The sequence below is a fragment of the Rutilus rutilus genome, assembly GCF_951802725.1.
Source record: "Rutilus rutilus genome assembly, chromosome: 4".
NCBI classification, from domain to species: domain Eukaryota; kingdom Metazoa; phylum Chordata; class Actinopteri; order Cypriniformes; family Leuciscidae; genus Rutilus; species Rutilus rutilus.
In genome coordinates, this window is record NC_140212.1 from 46975215 (window position 1) to 46996723 (window position 21509).

The 21509-nt window shown below is 39.9% G+C and overlaps 1 protein-coding gene across 1 annotated transcript; it reads right to left on the minus strand.

Annotated features, from left to right (window-relative positions):
• Positions 1–217: 217 nt before the first annotated feature.
• On the minus strand, positions 218–6108 carry LOC311290153 (uncharacterized protein). The gene is made up of 3 exons (XM_084408473.1): positions 6034–6108; positions 5372–5484; positions 218–1217 (listed from the first exon to the last, which is right to left on the minus strand). Exons 2-3 carry the CDS (start codon positions 5454–5456, stop codon positions 436–438), a joined length of 867 nt encoding a protein of 288 aa, XP_084264599.1. The 5' UTR covers positions 5457–5484; positions 6034–6108; the 3' UTR covers positions 218–435.
• Positions 6109–21509: the final 15401 nt, after the last annotated feature.

Consider the following 21509-nt stretch of genomic DNA (forward strand, 5'->3'; position numbering starts at 1 on the left):
CATAACAAAAAAAAACTTTGGCAAAAACATAAATATTTCAGCTTTTTGTTCAAAGACTACGTCTGGATCGATGATCAAAACACAGATGGAGTAGATCGAGTCCATCATCAGCCCCAAAGCTCCACAGTCGTTTCCTCTTCATGGGCTCAACTCGTCATTCAGTAACATTAGCAATAGAAACATTGCTTACACAATGAAAATCTAAAACAGCCTAGTTTATGCTTCTTTACTTATGTAGACTGAAATGATACTTTGTTTTATTTTAAAAGTACATCAATAGCACACTTGAATAAACTTCTTTAACGGTTTTCTTTAACAAAGAACACAAACAGGGTCTCACATTTTCATGACTTTTCCAATGTTTTTGTAAGTGTGATGTTTTTATTAGACTAATCACAATTGAATTCGCAGATGTGCTCCTTTTTCTAAAACTTGTCACACTGAGGAAACCGGATATTTCTTTTCAGAATGAGTTTGCAAATGCCGTTTCAGCTCTGTGTGATATGTGAAACTCTTCTCACACTGAAGACACTTGTAAGGCTTCTCTCCAGTGTGAGCTCTCATGTGAACCTTAAGGTTTCCTTTAATCGTGAAGCTCTTTCCACACTGAGGACAAGTGAAAGGCTTTTCTCCAGTGTGAATTCTCATGTGATTCTCAAGGTACACTCTCTTTGTGAAACTCTTTCCACACTGAGGGCATATAACACAGTTCTCTCCAGTGTGAATCCTCATGTGATCATTGAAGTGTACTTTATGTCTGAAACTCTTCCCACACAGTTTGCAGGTGTATGGCTTCTCTCCGGTGTGAACTCTCATGTGAGTCGTAAGATTTCCTTGAAGTGAGAAGCTCTTTCCACACTGTTGGCAGGTGTGAGGCTTCTCTCCAGTGTGAACTCTCATGTGGGCTTTAAGGTTTTTTTTCTGTGTAAATCTCTTTCCACACTGAGGGCATATAAACAGCTTCTCTCCAGTGTGGATGTTCAAGTGGGCTTTAAGGCTGTCTTTTCGATTGAAACTCTTTCCACACTGTTGGCAGGTCAAAGGCTTATCTCCAATGTGAACTCCCATCTGGACTTTAAGGTTTCTAGTTCCTGTTTTATGAGTCTGTGAGTAACTAATAGATTTTGCCCCAGTCATGAAATCATGGCATTGCTCATACTGATCTTCCTCATCCATTTCATTCAGTTCTTGACTCTCCTCTTTCAGGTCCATCAGGTCTAGAGTGAAAAAAAAAAAAAAACATACAAAAACAAGTTAACACCATTTAAACATGTAAAACATCAAATCCAACAACATGTATTCTAGATCATATATGCACTAAACAACTAAAAACAAAAAAATTGTCAACATTGTTCATTGTTTGCTTTCTTTAAGACACGTCACAAATAATCTCAAGCTGGCAGTTATCAAGACCCTTATAAAACCCCACAGTAGAGCGCTGGAGAAGAATCTGGAGAAGAGTCAACAAATGTTCAGAAAACACAAAACTAGGTTTTTGATGTACAAAACCAAAACAAGGACAACTTTCCAGTTGTGTCAAACTAAGTACACCCTATGATTCAAACCTTTAGCAGCAATAACGTCTCAGGTTATGACTGTAACTTTTGTTCCCTGAGAACAGGGAATGAGACATTCCATCAATTTTGGGGAACGCCTCCACATGATCCGGTGTCTGAAACGCTTATCAAATCACAGCAATCTTATTGACCGGCGACCCTATGACGTCACTACTAGTGTGACCTGGAAGTATATAAGGGGCGCCTAGAGAACATGTCATCCACTTATCGTCTGAAGGGATTGTTCAGCAGGCATTCAAGTGGGCAAAAGACGCAGTCTGCTTTTTGCATGGCAAAAGACGCAGTCTGCGTCCGAAAACTGATAAATGCTGCCAAACGCTGCCTGTAAAGTCATTGCCTGATAGGGCAGCGAGGCAACAAGTCACTGCCTACGTTTTCGGATGCAGCTGCAGTGTCTCGTTCCCTGTTCTCAGGGAACAAAGGTTATAGTCGTGACCTTTTAAAAAGGGAACTTGCAATGCGTCGATGACGCTTAAGGGAACGATGTATCAGCGTCACCATGCTGACGGGAGTGTATGCCAACTATTGCTGTGCCAAAAACACCAGAAAATGGCAGTTTCACTGAAATGCCAAACACTCCCCTTCAGGTCACATACAGGCTGTCAGTGACAGTATTCCCTATGCCCACTGCCAAAGCTATAAGTCTCAGAAAGGCCTCTGATACAACGAAGGCCTACAAAAGCCGCTCAAAGGCTTGGAACCAACAACTTCCATGGAAGGGAATATGACCAGGGGGTCCGAAAGGAGTCCCGTCCAATCACTTTCTGAGGGGTACATAGTCAACCCCAGATGCCAAAAGGGAGACTGACCTGGTCTAATTTATTGACCTTGTCTTGCCAACAACCTGCCGGTTTCCTAAACAGAATCTCTAACATTATTTGCCTCACTTGTGGAGGCATCCGATAGGGAGGACTGCAGATAGTGGCAGTAATCGCTTACAGACCGGATCAGAGACGGGCATCCTGGAGAGTAGAACTCAGCATAGCGCTTTCTAACCCTTGCAAATGAGGGGAGTAACTCTACTCGATCCTGGATATACACAGTGCTTCAGGCCCTGTGGAGGCTGGGCACTCTTAAAGGGACCCTAAATCAAGGGAGCGTCTCCAGCTCTAGGGCTGACCTAACAGAGAGGCCTCGTGAGTCGTTCGACCTTCCGACCAGACATAGGAAGCTAAGTACTCATACAGAGCGATCCTCAGATAGAGTCTGGAACAGTATGCTCAACCTGATAAGTATTGTGTATTCAAGAGAAAACCAAGCTGGTTTCCGACCAGGTCGTAGCTGTATCGACCAGATCTTTTCCCTCCGACAAATAATAGAACTACAGCATGAATTTAGGCAACGAAGTGTAGTCGCATTCCTGGACTAGTAAAAAGATGACTGTGAAAAAAGTAGGATTTAATTAAATACATTTATGGTGAGATTACTACATTTTCAGTTCAATCTGTGTTCATTTTGACCATGAACCATGCGCTGTCACTTTAATTCAGCACGTGCCCACAGCAGAAATAGACTCGGTGCAGAAACGATCTCTGCACTGCTGTATACGCACCGCAACTGGAACGGATCGCCGGACTGCAACCGTGTGCAATGTGAAAGCTCTAACCTGTTAACATAGGTGCGGAAAAAAATACGCACCACATACGCACTGCAAACGGAGTATGTGTGAAACGGCGTTAGACGAGAACAAACACAACCCTAGGCATTTATTTGATACAGTGGCTAACAAGAAATAAAGCTTCAACTTCAGATGTTTCCAAACAGTGGAGCAGGAATACATTTCTTTACTAGCAAGATGCTTGAAAATTATGACCATGTAACCATCTACTGCTGTATCGCATCAGACGTCGTGCTAAAGACATCCTGAAGAACAAAACCATTCATTCCTTGCTTTAGATGAAGATGTATTATCTAAACTTGTCAAATAATCTAAATCAACATGTATGTTAGACCCTTTACAGACCAAGCTACTGAAAGGGATGCTTCCAGAAGGTATAGACCCTCTTCTTCATATTATTAATTCATCATTGTCATTAGGATACGTACCAAAAACGTTTAAGCTGGCTGTTATCAACCATTTCCCCGAATTGACGTAAATTACCATCTTTGTGTTTTCACTGTAGGGGGCACTATTATGCATTTTCTAAAAGAGTAATGAATCTCCTGATCAAAACACAGGCAAAGAAGCAGAAACAAGCAATATCATATGTAAGCAGATGCATATGTAAAATAATGCGATCATCAACATTAAACGGCATATAAATCAAAACTGCCTAATTTTACCGAATTAAATGTTGACTCAGGACAAGGTGTTGTTGGACTCGATCTAGTCCATCTGCGTTTTGATCATCGTTCTGAATAGATTTTCTCAGCTTTTTGCTCAAAATGTAGCTAAAAAGCTTTATTATGAAACATTCAAGTATTGATAAAAAAGGAATGCGACCCAGGAAGCTAAAATAAAACTTTTTTGTTGTTGTTGTATAAAACCAGATGGTCTGTTCTCTTTTGATAATATTGCATATTCATATAACAAAATATTCTGGGGGCCATGAAAATTTTGTGAAAATGATCAAAAATGTTAGTGGTGGCTTGCCACTTATTCAAAAAATGCTTACAGGGAAAGAGTTAAACCTCTCATTAAAAAAACTCAACTTAATCCTAAAGAATTAGTTATTTACAGGCCGATCTCAAATCTACCCTTTTTGTCAAAGATTCTAGAAAAGGCAGTATTCCTCACAATCTTTTTAGGGCCCGTCCACACGGAGACGCGTTTCGCTGTATACGTATACATTTTTTATCATATTGGTGTTTCGTCCACACGGATCCGGCGTTTTGGGAGACTGAAACCGCTATTTTTTTAAACTGGGTCCCAAAGTGGATAAATCTGAAAACGACACCCTTGCGGTTTCGTGTGTACAGCCAATCCGTATATTTTGTGAAACGATGATGTCATCACATCACGTGTCGGCTGCGTCACGAGTAACAGCAACAACAATAATGGCGGACTACATGATTGTGTTCGTGCTGCAGAAGCTACTAAGCCTACTAGCTTTATTACAGCAAAATCTATTGCTTCTATGCAACTGTGGTGAGCAACAAGCGATAATCTTCGTCTTCTTCTTCTTAGTTCGTATACAGCGTGCAAGGTTATGTGCATGCTCAAAGTCTTCTTCTCCGTGTATAGTGTATCTCTGTGGCAGAATTACAGCGCCCCATACTGGTCTGGCATATATACTACACCGTTTTCAGTCGGTTTCAGTGGTTTCGTGTGTACGCAGATATTTCTTGAGACAACGCCGTGTTTACGGAATTTTTTTTTAGAACGAGAAAAAAAAAAAAATTCGGATAGGGAACGCACCGGCTTCGTGTGGACGTGGCCTTAGAAAGAAATGATATCTGCAAGGATTTCCAGTCAGGATTTAGGCCGTACCATAGTACTGAGACAGCTCTCATTCGAGTCACAAATGATTTGCTCTTATCATCCGATCGTGGTTGTATCTCTCTATTAGTGTTACTCGATCTTAGTGATGCATTTGACACCATTGACCACAACATTCTTTTAAATAGACTCGAAAATCGATCACATGTTCATATGGAGTCCTGCAAGGCTCAGTAGTAGGACCGTTGCTTTTCACTGTTATGCTGAGGATACTCAGCTCTATATTTCTCCATGCCCTTACGAAACCTTAATATATCTACATTACGACATATGCTCTCATTGACAAATGCAGAAAAGTTATTTCATACATTCATGATCTCAAGGCTAGATTATGTAGATTATGTTGATGACCAACCTGTGTGTTCCTCAGTTTCTTCATGTTTGACTCTGAATGTTTTTTCAATCTTCACGTCTTCACTCTCCTCTTTAATAAACGCCATCTTTATAATAGTTCAGTAGTCAGCGCACCTGTAAGACAGTCAGTCAGAGAGAGAGAGTTAATGGACTTAAATGATCTGATTAGACTAAAAACACTAAACTAGCTATACAAATGAATACAAAAACATAGATTATACAGACAATAAATATTTAGACATTTATGATTTACATATGGTATTTATTTGTAGATTATTTTTAATGGATTAGACTGTGATGAACACATTGTGAGTTGATTTGTAGAAGTTGTCATTCCACATGTGTGTGTTGTTGTTCTTGCTGCATTTACACTGGTGAACTGCAGGAGTCGTCAGCGTGATTCGGTGATTCGAGCGCTTACAAACTCTGAATCATTTGATTCATTTGAATCTGAACTGGTTTCGAAAAGCTCCGTTTCTCTATCATTACTTGCCAGAGAGCAAACAGTTCAAAAATGTTCATTACTTTATTCATGCACTTTACTTGTAAAAAAAATATGTTCGTTACTGTTACTAAAACATTACAATATTCATTTAAAAAATATATAATTTTGATAAACGAGCTGCATTGATTTAAACACTTTAAATGGGTACAAACACAAACCTTTCTTCAACAGACTCACAGATGCAGGAGCGCGGCGCGGCCTTATGATGTCATGTCGCCCCACCAAAATAAAAGTCCTGTTAACACGAAAAAGAAATTCACATACAGAAAACGATGATCAAATGATATGATCAAATGATAAAATAATTCAAAGGATAAATCGCAAATTCCCAAAGCAGTGATATTTTCTCAAAAGCTTCTGGCTTATATCTAAATAAGAGTGAAGTGATCGCAATTAGAATATAAAGTCAAATGTCTTGATCTTCTAATTACAGAGGATTGGAAAGAACTTTTGAAATTTTGAAACTCATTAAATATTTGTATTAAAAAATTAAGTGTGTGGTTGCAGAAAAAGATCTATAATTTACTCTTTATCGTGATGTATGTATCCATCTCAGTTTCTCCACTGAATATAAGGGCAATAAATAAAATAAAATGTCATCTTTGTTTTGTTTAAGTGCATTATTTCAAAATGAAATATCACAGAACTTTTTTTGTAGTCCGAAAAATAGCACTTTGTTTACACACACAAGGAATTTCTCCTGGTGACAGGAGCTTCCAGTGCAAAAGGAAAGTGCAGACATGGCCAACAATTACACAATAAGAATGAAATATAACACAATACTAATATTATAAAGAAACCTAAATTTAAATAATGCAATATAGTACAGTAATAGAAATATAGACAGAATTATTTTTTATTTTTTTAGATGTTGAAATTTGAAATGTTGATGTGCAATGTGGGTTCGAGTCTCAGAGTCTCAGTTTGAACAGAATCGACTTGAAAGAGTTATTCATATGTAAATGGGCATCGCTCATGTCCCAGAATAACAGTATCAGCGTGCTTGGAATAAACAACGCATTTCTTAACATGTATTGCATTAAAGTAACGAGAGGAACGTCGCCCAACATAAAGAAGTAAAGGTAACAGAGTAAATGTACTTTGTTTCACGCAGACGTGAGAGTGACAGGTCTGTAGACAGGTCAAAAGTCCAGTGATTTGGGTTTTTTTAGAGACTGGAATGATATTGGAGCATTTGAAACTAGGGACTTCATGTCTTCAGATGCCTGCCAAAGTAAGCACATAGAGTGCACTCAGCATCAATGCACAGGCTTGTGCAACATATTTTATCTGCTGTCAGCTGCGCATATGGATCGTGGTACATCTAGTGGTGGGCAGATCGAGGCTTTATGGAGCACTGAAACAGTTCAAGCAAATGTGCCGGATTGTGTCGAGGCTTCAAAACAACCCGACACCCATCTCCACGGTGACCCCTTGTGGTCAGAACACTGTAAATGCAACAAAAACCCAGTTCACCAGGTGAAGTGGAAGCTAACCACATGGATAGCTTAGCCAAAGTTTTATACAAACTGAAATCACTTCGAGCAGAGATCGTAACTAAGTACAACAACATAGATACCCGTCTGACTGATATGGCGAACTCAATGGCCACGTTGAAAAGCAAAGTGTCGGATGTAAAACGAGATGTTTCTTCTAATGCAGTGCGTATTGAGGAGGCTGAAGGCCGCATACACGATACAGAAAAGACACTTGAGAAAACAGAAGCCGCACTCGACTCAACCATCAAATGAATCATTTACCTTGAATCAAAGACTGATGACTTGGAGAACCGGGTGCCAAAGGAAGAACCTCCGGCTCTATGGTATTCGAGAGGGCGCCGAGGGACAGAAAACTCTCCTTGAATTTATAAGCGAGAGGTTAACACAATGGCTGGGACCAGACAAATCATTCACCCTAGAGCGGGTTCATCGCACACTCACATCTGGGAAGCCCAACCAAAGCAGAGCAATACTCATCCGCTTCTTAAAGTTTCAGGAGAAAGAATTTGTCTACCGTGAATCAAGGCGGTGAGACATCACACACGACGGGGTCAAGATATCCTTTGCACAGGATCTCTCAGCGGAGATGGATTTAATCCAGACACGAAATTGTGTGTTGATATCAGCGCTTTCCGTGGATTTCAGCATCACCCTTGCAAGCTTTAATTAAAATTAGAAGAAATAACTCTTGGAAAATTAGAAGGCAAGGGGTCACATATTTGTGCACTATAATTTAATGTTCAAACACATTACTGAATCAACATTGGACAAATTTAATGCCTGGAAAATGGATATAAAGGAAGATATAGAAGAGGCAGACTGGAAATATCCATGTCTTAAAGCACAAACAAAGACAATAAATACAAGGTTTAAATTACTTCAATATAAATGGTTAGAACCTATATAACACCTGTCAAACTTCATCAAATGTCCGGGAATATTCCAGATGTGTGTTCTAAATGCGTGGATAATAAAGGTACATTATGAAGCCCGGTCGAAGTTTATTCATTTAGTTTGGTAATATTTCCTTAATATTATTTTCTAATATTTTATTTATATGTATATATTTATTTTGATTGAAAATGAAGACAAATGTATGATTAAGTTTTGAGTTAAAAGTACTTGCCGTTGTTAAGAGCTGGGATTGGTTGAACGCTGAGGGGGGCGGGAGGTGTAACATCCGGGAAGAAGAGATGATGGCTGGAAGATAGATCGTGTCTGAGGCTAGCTTAAGTTTAAAAATACCATCCTATGACGGTTGTCTATAAGAGAGCTGATTTAAAGTTGGCATGATGTAGTTTGAGTGTGAGGGGATAGCAATTTCCCCTTTGATAATCAAATGACCGAGTAGCCCACAATTCTCAAGAAAACAGCGCTAATCACACGGGAGAGACTAGAGAGGTCGCGTTTGTGGAAAACTACCGCTTCTCTTACCAAACCTGTATAGAAGACATCTCAGATAGCGCCCTGAGATACCAGGAATTCTCAGTGGTTCCTCTGGCAACGCTGGATGAGTTCGCCAATCTGCAGTCAGTTCTTCACGGGCCGCAATCCCTCTTGCTGAAAGTGCGTCATATGAAAGCCGGCTCGAACTAACATTGGTAACAGTGCGTTCACACGGGGCGTCAGCGTCAACGCTTGACGGAAGGCGTGGCTGAAGTTTGGCACTGACGCCATGGTCATAGCAGCGTCAGCCAATGAAATTAGACAGGAACTGACTTCCGGTGGTAATCCGAAGCGTATGGCCGCATAAACCCGCACTCCCGCTCGGTCGGAGTTTATTCCCCAATTTGAATATAATTAAGATTTATTTTTTTAATAATCAGGGATGGAAGGGGAAAAGTACAGGAAAGGCAAGGGAAAGCAGTCTGGGAAAGCGGAGAAAGGTGAGAAAATGACGACTGAGGGCGTCATGGCCGAGGAACAAGGAGATAGTGATGGCGTGCAAGGACAAAATGCTAAATTAACAGCGATGGATATGGAAGTTAACATCGCCGCCATCCGCACAGATATAAAGATGATGTCAACGGAGATGAAGACTGAACTGAGTAACTTTCGCGATAGAATTAGAGACGATTTGAAAAAGGAACTAGCGGACATTCGAGAGGAAATTCACCAGAAGCTTAATGAGGTTGCAACCGATCTAAAATCGACTACTGACAGAGTGAGTGAGGCCGAGGCTCGGATAGCCGAAGCTGAAGAGTGGTCCGTGGACTTTAGAGAGGCACTGAGCCAGTCACTACAAGCTCAGGAAAGTTTGCAGTTAAAGTTAACAGACTTGGAAGCACGCTCAAGGCGTAACAATGTTCGCATTTATGGAATTCCGGAGGGAACTGAGGGAAACAATATCTTCCAATTCATAGAGAACTTCATTAGAAAAGAGCTGGAACCCCTTGCTGATGTTGACCTTGGAATACAACGATGCCACAGAGCGCTCGGCCCCAAACCGCCCAGAGAGGCGCAAGCTAGATCGGTGATTGTCTACTTCCAGCAGTTTAAAATTAAAGAGATGGTTCTGCATTCTGCGTGGAAGAAAAAGGAGATTTACCACAGCGACAGGAGGATCTACTTCGATCATGACTATCCTGCAGAAACGCTAGCAAAAAGGAAAGAGTATACGCAGATCAGGAGTGTTCTCAGAGAAAAAGGAATACGGTCTCAAACACCGCCGCCAGCGAAACTGCGAGTCTTTTTCGACAGTGGGCCGATTACTTATGGAAGCGCAGCGGAAGCAGCAGAGGACCTGAAGAAGAGGGGATTCCCGATTGCGTGGGAGAAAACTGATGAGGCTGCGGAAAAAGCACGGAAGGTCGCCTGGCAACGATCAACGAGCGCGAACACGGCAAATCGGCAGACCCGCCAGGATTGGATCAAGGAAAAGCTACGGAGTTTTCACCGGCCCAGATAGATCTACCGTTAAAGCCATTAAGGTAATGGATTCGGGAGACAACAGACCGTTAAGTAACTGCATTATACGAGTAAAAAATATCGAGCAAATGAGGCAGTTGTCTGGTTATGGACACTAATGCTTTAATGACATTAGCACCAAGGGACACGTTTTAACGCCCACAATAGACTAGGCTAAGTTACCTATGGTCTTTTAAGTTGTTTGTAAAATCCCCACTAGTCTGTTGTTCTTTATTCATTACATTTACCCATTGAATATATATATTGTTGATCCTTCAGTTCTGTTGGAGTTTAAATATCTAATTTAACTGAATAGAATCACCCTTAGCCTTTAATGAGAATATAGCTGACCGACAAGTATGGGTAATACATTTGTTTTTTACTTTTCTAAGTGCATACAGTACATCTTTGAGTGTACTATAGGTTGCACTGAAGGGGGGCTCTGGTGGTTAGCTGCTGGACTATTCCCCCCACATCACGAAGTGGTTATTACTTCACAATGGAAGTCTACCTGTGTTTTTTGATTTGTTGGTCTATTTTTTGTTGTTATGATGTTCTGATTTTGTTATATAGTTCTAATATAGTTCAGGTTTGGTCACCAATAATGTGGTTTACAAATAGTGTTTTTTTTGTGTGTGTTTGTTTTAAATGCAATGTCAGGAATATAGGGTGATTACCCTTAACGTAAATGGTTTACACAATCCAATTAAGAGAAGCAAGGCTATTGCAAAGATGAAAAAGGAAAAGTTACACATCATATTTTGGCAGGAGACTCACTTTAACAGTGCAGAACACGAAAAATAAAAAAAACTAGGGTTTAAGAATGTATTTTACTCATCCTATAAGAAAGGAAAAGGAAGAGGGGTAGCAATACTAATTTCTAATAGTGTAAATTTTCAAGTGGTTTCTGAATTTACTGATAAAGAGGGCCGTTATGTTTTAGTTAAGGGATTTCTAGATCAGAAAGAAGTTACACTAGTTAACGTATATATAGCTCCTGAGCAGGATAATTCCTGTATTAAAGACATTTTTCAGTTAATTGCCTCTGAATCCTCTGGGGTTTTAATATGTGGAGGAGATTGGAACACCCAAATACAGCCTAAACTCGATTCCTCCAATTCACTAAAGAGGTTAACTTCTAGAGCTAGTATAACGAAAAAACTTTTGATGGAGATGGGACTGATTGATGTGTGGAGGGATCTCCACCCAACAGACAAACAATTTACATTCTACTCTGCAAGTCAAGATGTTTACTCAAGAATTGATTATTTTTTTATTTGTAAATCAGACAGGCACAGAATTATTGATTGCAAGATAGGAGTCAGAGATATCTCTGACCACTCAGCTGTCTACTTGACCCTGCATTTAGATAATAAAAAGAAGGATATGCTGTGGCGACTTAATACAAGCATTTTGAATGATAAGACATGTAAGGAATATGTCCAAAAAGAACTGCGGGATTATATGGATAACAACGATAACGGGGAAGTATCACCAAGTGTCCTGTGGGATGCTTTAAAATCAGTTATTAGGGGAAAACTCATAGCTCTCACATCGTATAGAAAAAAGGAAAGAAGTAGAAGGCTGCTTGAACTACAAGAAAATCTGAACCTCTTAGAGAGAGAACATGTTGAGAAGAAGAAACCATATATATTAAATCAAATAAACAATGTTAAAAAGGAAATAAATAAATTATATGAGGAAGAATTAGAGAAAAAAGCTAAATTCACTAGACAGAGATATTATGAAAATGGCCCTAAGGCTTTGAAGCTGTTGGCATGGAGGTTAAGGAAGCAACAGGCTGAGAATACAATATATGAAATTAGGGATCCCAAAACGAAAAAGATTTGCCATAAGCAAGAAGATATTCACAACATTTTTGAAAATTACTATAAAAATCTATACAAGGAACCAAATACAACCAGTTCACAGGAAATACATTTATTTTTAGAATCACTTGACTTACCTTCCATAGGTGAAGTACAAAATAAAGCCCTAATGGCAGAGATCACAAAGGAAGAAATAGGGAAAGCAATTTCTAGATTAAAAGTTAATAAAGCACCGGGAACAGATGGCTTTCCAACCGAGTGGTATAAGGCTTTAAAAGATCAATTAGTTCCTATACTTTTTGATTGCTTTAACTATACACTTAAAGGAGGTGAACCACCAAGAACATGGAGTGAGGCAATAATTTCAGTTATTCCTAAAGAGGGTAAAGACAAAAAGGAGTGTAGTGCATTTAGGCCAATTTCTGTATTAAACATGGATTATAAATTATATGCATCGATATTAGCTAAAAGATTGGAAGATATAATACCAGAATTAGTGGATTCAGACCAGACAGGATTTGTACGTGACAGACAGACACAAGATAATATTAGGCGGGTGTTGCATGTAATTGATCATGTCACTAAAGAAAACATCAGAGCAGTAGTAATTAGTTTAGATGCCGAGAAGGCATTTGATTCGGTTCGCTGGGAGTACCTGTATTTGGCATTGAGAAGATTTGGTTTTAAAGATGAGTTTATTAGATGTATCAAAATGTTGTATTCATCACCAAAGGCTAGAATAAGGATCAACGGACATCTCACTCAGAGTATTAGCCTGGAAAGAGGCTGCCGCCAGGGATGTCCTCTCAGCCCCACCCTTTTCGCTTTATTTATTGAGCCCATAGCACAATTAGTTAGAGACGAACAGGAGATAAAAGGTATTACGGTTAAAGGTTTCGAACAAAAAATTTGTTTGTACGCAGACGATGTTTTGTTGTTTGTTACTGCACCAGAGGTTAGTATCCCTAGGTTGATGTCCATCTTAAAAAAATTCGGCACTTACTCAGGATATAAATTAAATGTTCAAAAAACACAAATTTTAAGTTATAACTACACCCCTCATAATGTCTTACTGAGTAGATTTAAATTTAATTGGAATTCATCAAGTATTAAGTACCTGGGGATTATAATAACAAAGGATATTTCTAAATTGTTTGATAGCAATTATGGTCCTATAAATAAGAACATTAAATCAGATATAGATAGGTGGTCCCAACTGCCCCTAGAGATGCATAACAGGATAGATACAGTAAAAATGAACATGCTCCCCCGACTCTTATACCTCTTCCAATCTTTACCAGTCGAAGTCCCTTTAAAACAATTTAATGAATGGGATAAGTGGACTTCAAGATTCGTATGGGGGGGTAGGAGGCCGCGAATTCAATTTAAAACACTGCAGCTACCAAAAGAGAAAGGGGGTAGATCACTGCCATGTTTATCAGATTATTTCAAAGCAGCCCAGTTAAGACCTTTAGCATGCTGCTGTAACCCAGAGTATACAGCAAAGTGGAAGGACTTGGAGATCTCGCAGCTGACTGTACCATTGCAATCGGTGCTGGGTAGCAAACCTTTATATGAAAAGTATTCTAAAAGTTTAAATCAATGGTCTAAGGTTTCTTTTAGAATCTGGTTTAAAGAATGCAACTCTCCGTTACTTGAAAGACAATCTAGACTATTAAGATGGGTTGCTTTCGACCCCAACTTTAAACCAGCAAGGGCTGATGGGAGGTTTCAGTTCTGGTATAGGCATGGCATCACCTCTTTTAGTTCAATTTCATCAAAGGGAGAATTAGATAGCTTTCAGGAGATTTCTGATAAATATGGTTTGGGGAAACTTGATTTTTTTAGGTACTTACAAACTAGGACTTATTTTAATAAAGAGATACGATACATGGAGAAGCATGACACCAATTTAATTGATTTATTTGTTGACATGTATAAAAATAAAGATAATAGGAAACTTGTCTCAAAACTATATCTAGCCATCCAATCCATAAAGAAACAATCAACAAATAAGGTTAGATTAAAATGGGAAAAAGAATCAGGTCTAGTTATTTCAGAGGAAGACTGGCTGAATATTTGTTCTGTACAGGCAACTTCTACCAGCTCGGGTGTGTGGAGAGAATTCTGTTGGCGGAATCTTATTAGATACTTTGTAACCCCCAAGTTAAAATCTATTCAGTCTCGCGAGAAGGGAAGTGGTCTATGTTGGAGGAAATGTGGAGAACAGCTGGCAGACCATTTTCATGTATTCTGGAGCTGCCCAGTCATTCAGTCATATTGGCAGGAGGTAATACAAGTAATACATTTTATTTTCGGTGATGGAATTGACTGCTCATTTTCTACAATTTACCTGGGCAACTTAGCAGCTCATTTGATGTTGAAAGACAAGTACCTTATAAAGATATTATTAGCAGCCAGCAAGAAAGCTGTAACACGAAAGTGGCTACAATTTGAACCCCCAACAAAGGCTGAATGGCTGGATATTATAACCATTGTCCAGAATATGGAGAGGATGACTTTTGCTTTAAACCTACAGATGGATAAGTATTTGCAGTATTGGGAAAAATGGATTGTGTTTACTACTTCATGACATGTTTATTGATCAATGTATCATCTGACATGTATACTTTCATCAATTTTGTTTAATGTAAGAATGTATAAGTGACCAAACGATTGTTCTGTGTTGTTTAGATGTGATTGTATGTTGTTATGGCTATTTTGTTTCTGTTTTGTCGTTGTTGTTTTTGTTTTGTGCAATTTCAAAAGGAAAAAGAATAAAAATAAAGTAAAAAAAAAAAGAAAAGAAAAAAGAAATTAGACAGGAACTCAACAACAAGCTTCATTGTCATTCAACATGGACGCCAATTTGGTTGCGATAGCAATAGCTTGTGTGGTTACTGTGAACGTTCAACGCAAGTTGAAACGACGTGGTACTCGGCGCTTCTGGGTACATTCTATTCTCAGAGAGCGAAAACAACGGGAGAGTATCACGGACTTGTCCGGGAGCTGCGTCTGGATGGGGTACTGTTTGAGCGGTACTTCAGGATATCCCCGGACACCTTCGACGAGTTGCTGGGCAGGGTGGGACCACTGATCACAAGAGCTGATTCCGTGATGCGGAAGGCAATTGGACCTGCCCAGCGACTCGCTATCTGTCTTCGGTAAGAATAACTTTATATTACTGCGTATTCTTTATATATACACACACATACATACATGTAGGAACCAAGCTCTTGGTCGTTGGTAAATAAATAAAATTGAATATCTCATAGTCCGATTGTCTGCGTAGTAAAAGGTAGTAAAAGGTATGTGTATGTATGTATGTATGTATGTGTGTATGTGTATATATATATATATATATATATATATTGCAGTGTCTTTACTGTATAATGCTTTTTTTTCCCCAGGTATTTGGCAACTGGAGACTCATTTAGAACTATCGCCTTCAGTTACCGAGTGGGCCATTCTACTGTCGCAGGCATTGTGCCGGATGTGGCCAGTGCAATCTGGGAGGCTCTGGTGAAGGACACCATTGGCGCTTTTCCACTGCATGGTACGGTACGGCTCGGTTCGGTACGGCACGCTTTGGCGCTTTTCCACTGCATGGTACGGTACGGATCGGTTCGGTACGGCACGCTTATGGCGCATTTCCACTGCATGGTACGGTACGGTACGGCTCGCTTCGGCTCGCTTTAAATGGTACCACCTCTGTTGAGGTTCCAAGCGTACCGTACCGGTACTAAAATGTGACGTGAAAACACTGAAGATCACTGATTGGTCAGACAGAATCGTCACTACCAGTGTCATTGTATTTGCGACACGAGACCATGCACGAGACAAACCCGCTAGATTTAAATAGCCAGTAGACAACAGCCAACGCTGTAGTGTCTTGCAGTTAAAAAGTTTCTTGTAAACTGTTTCTTGCAGTCAGGGGCGGCGCCGGATAATTTTTATATAATTATATAAAGTCTTATATAAGTCTTTTTGAATATTTGATTGAATGCTGAATTTTGCGCTTGTTCAATTAAATAAAATTAGGCCTATAAATAGCCTATATATAGGCTATATATAGCCTACTATTAATAAATGAGCAAAAATTGGCTACAAATTATTTAATATTCAATTATTTTAATGATCACAATTAAAGTTTTAATTTTATTAAAACGCGTGCACTGATTTTTATTTATAAAATAGTGTTTTCTGTCAGTGTCTGTGCATGGCAAAAGATGAAGTTGACGATCGCCATATTCGTAGTAAACGCGCCTATAGAGAGAAATGCACATAATGGATTACATAAGAGAGTAGCCTATTTCTTTTTGTTTTGAATTATTTCGTTTAAAGACATTTCAAGCTTTGTGTATTTGAGGATGAGATGCGCTCCAGTTAACGTACAATGCAAGTGACCGCTCGGGCGCCACAATGGTTAAATTGTCTATTTTGCATCTTATTCAATCCAGGCAATTGTTTGATGAAAAAATTATTAAAATTAAGATACAATTTATACAAAACGAAATTCACTTTAAAGAAAACAAAGTGAACAAAACTTAATGAAGTGGTCAAAATTATGTCTGACTCGCTCCATGTCTCTCTACTCGTCTCGTGCTGTTCACTTTTCATAATCAACATAGGCAGACGGAAAAAAATAACATAACATTAACATTAAATGCGCTTTTTTAATGGCAGTAGTTTAAAACAGTAGGCTACATTAGGCCTAGACTCTCTAGTTGTAAAGATTGCTGCACATTCATTTAATTCTGAATTTTGCACACACAAGTTGAAAGGCATTTGTTCAAATCAAGTTCACGGATAATTGTGCGTGCATTTATTAATCATTATGATACTAAAATCATAAAGTAGGCTATGCTATGTACAAAAAATCAGATGAGCCCAGAATATGAACGCAACGTTTAATTACACGTTAAAAATTTTCCTTCCATATAGTAAACCATTATAAGAACGTTTAATTTAAAAACATCCACATGCCGAGAATCAAGAGCACCATCCCCTGTGTTGTGCGTTTGAAATGTGGTGCGTTTACGATGATGTCATGGCAGTAGAGGCGGCAACTATAACGATCAGTCCCACCCATTTTGAAGCGGTACTAACTGCAATGGAAAAGCAACCGAGCTAAAGCGAACCGAACCGTGCCGTACCGAGTCGAGTCGTACCACGCAGTGGAAAAGCGAAGCGAGCCGAACCGTTCCGCGCCGAGTCGAACCGTACCGAGCCGAACCGTGCCGTAGCATGCAGTGGAAAAGCGCCACATGTCAGTTCCAAAAAAAGAGGACTGGAGGGCAATAGCTGACCAGTTCTATGCACGCTGGAACTTTCCCAATTGTCTCGGAGGAATCGATGGGAAACATGTCCTCTTGCAAGCGCCAGCGAATTCAGGGTCCTTGTTCTTTAATTATAAGTCAAGCTATTCGCTGGTGCTCCTGGCAGTTGTGGATGCCAACTATCTCTTCCGTGTGGTGGATGTTGGTGGCTATGGCAGGACCAGTGACGGTGGGACACTCCGGAATTCAGCGTTTGGAGAGAGTCTGAGAGATGGTACGCTGGACTTACCACAAGATGCTGCTATCCCTGGAGCAGAGCATCGTGGGCCCCTTCCCTGTGTCTTTGTGGGAGATGAGGCCTTCCCGCTCACTACAAACCTCCTGCGGCCATACCCTGGACATCACATCCCACCAGAGAGAAGGGCATTCAATTACCGCCTCAGCCGTGCTAGGTTGGTAGTTGAGTGTGCCTTTGGTATCCTCTCTGCTCGCTGGCGGATGTATCGTCGTGTCATCGCGACAAGTCCGAAGGTTGCTGAGGCATGTGTGCTGGCCACATGCGTGTTGCACAACTTCCTCCGAAAGAAAATGCTGGAAGGTCGGAGATGCACACCCACAGCTGCACCTGCCAATGAAGCACCTTCAGCTCCAGAGGGCCTGAGAGATGCACCAAGGATGGGCTCCAACAATGCAAGCCGTAGAGCCATCCAACTCCGGGACACATACTGCGCCTATTTCAGCCAGGAGGGTGCAGTGCCATAGCAGCCGAGTGCATAGAGGACTCCAAAGGCTCTTTTCAGAACCCACCAAAGGCTCTTTTCAGAGCTACCTACACTTTATGTGAAAAGGGCACATTTCAATTATGTCATAAATGTATAATATTATTCTGTATTTTTTTCCATTGCCTTGTATGACAATCTATTTTATGTTTGCATTTTCAGGTTTTTAATTATGATCTGTGCAGATTTCTGGAGAGAACATACAAATGTCTGCATCTGTTAGTACTGCTGATATGAGGTAAGTAAAAATGGCATATATATGCACATACATAGACAGCTACACACACACATACACACATGCACATATATGTGTGTGTTTATGTATATATATATATATGTATGTTTATGTATGTATGCATATATGTGTGTATACATGTTTTTTGTGAGAGAAAACACAGCACAAGCATGAGTTCATTTTAATTGGTTTATTTATGCAAGTAGAAATGTGTGTGAATGTGTGAAAAAAATCTTTTTTAATTATTATTATTCTTTATCGTATTTATTATTATTCTTTATCGTATTTATTTTTTTATTACAGGACGACGTCAGCAGCCTCCAGTTCTGCCTGGTACACAAGTTGGTGGATCTCAAAACGCAGCCTTGCTTTTCTCATCAGAGGAAGTCTGCGAATGGATGGTAAGAGGCTTTTAAAGAACATTTCATCTTCATCCTCTGGAGATGTTTGAGGCAGTGGGGGACGTGGCAGTGAAGCCATCTGTGTCAGGGGCTCGATTGCTGTTAGCATTTCCCTTTCAAAAGCGGACATGTCATGTCCCTTTCTTTTCCTTGCCTTGTTTGCAACCCTTGTTTCCTCCTGCTCCGTCTGCCTTGCTACCATGGTCTGTCTGCCTGCCTCTGTCTGTCTGACTGTCTTCCTCATTCCCTGTCTCATCTCTGCCTGCAGGTGCTTGCTGGGAATTGCTCTGACTGCTTCCCTCGGCCTGGCTGTCCTCTGGATCTGGATTGAGGGATTCTCGGACAGAAGATGAGCTGGGTAAAAAGGATGGAGGCCTCTGGACATTACTAGATGTCTCCCCAACAGTGATAAATGGAGTGAGAAACCCCATCACCGCCATAAATCGCCATGGCTGTGTGACCGAGGACCCTGCTCCACTCCTTCTCATCTCCCTTTCTTTGTTTTTTTCTTTTTTGAACCTGTCTCTCAAAGACTTCCACCTGGTCTTGCATATGTCCTCTGAGATGCAAAAAAGAGAAATAAACAGTTCCTTCATATACACGTGTTTGTCAATTATTTATAAAATGTGTAGTTATGAAATAAATATGAATATTGGGGAAAATAACAGTTTAATAACGTTAATAATAAAAAAATCCTGTATATATTTGTATATAAATTATATATAATAAATAGTAAAAAATCACCCACCACTCTGATCATGTATATTTTTTTTTATATGAAATTAAACCTAAATTTCTGATGGGCCGCTATTCTTGCCGGTACATTATATGTATGCTAGTTGTCATTCACGGGTCCAATACACACCAGATTCACCAACGGCCTCTGCCACCTCCTTCCACGCCTGGTCTCTCCGGTATGAATCCCGGTACATAAAAAGTGATTGGTCATAAAGGACCGGGTGATTGCCCACCACAATAATTAGTTTCTCCTCCATTTTAAAATGTATCCTCAGTTTGCTGCTCTTGAACAGGATGAACGTGATTGGCTGCCGCCTGGCTACTGTATTTGCATAGAGCGATCCTGATTGGCTGACGCTTCCGTCGGCGGCGCTTCACTGGCGTTGCTCGCGGCAGAAGTTGAAAAATCCTCAACTTCTGCCGCGAGCAACGCCAGTGAAGCGCCGCCGACGGATCCACAATTCTTTTCGGCAACGCTTGACGTCACCCATTCAAAGTCAATGGGAAGCGTTGACGCTGATGCCCCGTGTGAACGAGGCGTAAGACAGCTGCTTGTTTTGTTTGCTCATTGAGCGAAGCGGCAATCTGTTTTGTGCCTCAACGAACCCCAGCATCGTATCAGGCCTGCAACAGGGTATTTATTTTATTTGTTGCAATTTTGAACATTGACACCCAGGTGTTTTGATTACTGGGGTGGGATGTTTATGTGAACGGTAATCAGTGTGTTGAGACAACAAGGAATCGTTGGACCTGAGTATTAAATCAACACATTAATGTTTTGGTGATATTTGGGGCATTTTGTGTATTTACTGTCCATCCTATTATCTGTTATATTGATAAAACACCAGAGTGATATATTATTCTCTATAGACCATTTCAAGGATGTAAACAATAACATTCTGTTGGAATGCTACTGCGCATGTCTGGCCCTGAAGCATTTCCGGTGGCGGCGTTTTTAAATATCCGGTCTGTGAAAACAAGCGCGTAACTTTTACGTCTAGCGAAAAGGCAACAGTTAAAGTATTTCCAAAAACTGAAAATAAACTATGATTGGAATTACCGGACTCTTTAAATAAGACTTTGATGCGTATACTTTTTACACAGAACAACGTTTGCCTGAGTAGTCCGATTGGGTGTTGCGGCTGCTTGCGTGTTCACGAGAGATGCGATAAAAGCCTATCGCAGTCTGGATACTTACAGAAAGGCTGGGAACATTCGTTCGTAAAATGTTGATGACATCTGTCTTGTGTTTGGTGAAGATGAAGCAAGTCAAACAGCGTCGAAAACGTACTTATCATGGTTTGTCCGAGGAGGTTACGAGTGGGCATTTCACTTGCATTTGCTGGCATATCTATGCAAACATTCATATTTATTTGTACAGCGCTATTCAAAATACATATCGTTTCAGAGCAGCTTTACAGAACATGCATGTATATTACAACGCTAAATGTACGCTAGTAAACGGACTTCAGTAAAAATTGCTTTAAGTTATGCCAGTAGGCTACTCATTTCATTCGTTTCCAAATGTGTGCGAGAGGATTTAAATGTCCTATCTGAGCCCCTCATGTGGTCACAAATAAACAGAAGGTGAAAGCAATGTAATGCTGGCTGTCTTTTTTTTCTAATGCATAAACCTGTATTAGTCATTTAAGAGAAATGTATACGTTAAGATTAATAATTGTAAAATTAAGAATAAAACATACAGAATACACTTTTTAGGTCCTTGAAGGGAAAATCTTATTTTATGGTATATGGTATACTATTTAGTATAGTCACATACAGATTTGCTAGCTGTGTGTGTATTTATGTAGTCAACATTTAAAGTGGATCAAAAAAGTTCATCAAAAGTTGTCCTAAGACAAGAACAGGTATTGTTCCAAATTAATGTTAACTTTGATGAAAGGTTTTTATCCACTTCAAATGTTGACTACTGTATATATTTAAAAATACATAAACAAAAGAAACAT

What these genes read in the sequence shown, in the direction of transcription:
- LOC311290153 (XM_084408473.1), bottom strand. Translation starts at nt 5,456, where the DNA reads ATGGCGTTTATTAAAGAGGAGAGTGAAGACGTGAAGATTGAAAAAACA. An exon ending in AGAAACTGAGGAACACACAG is followed by an intron (nt 1,218 to 5,371) that starts GTTGGTCATCAA and finishes TTTTCACTCTAG; the next exon opens with ACCTGATGGACCTGAAAGAG.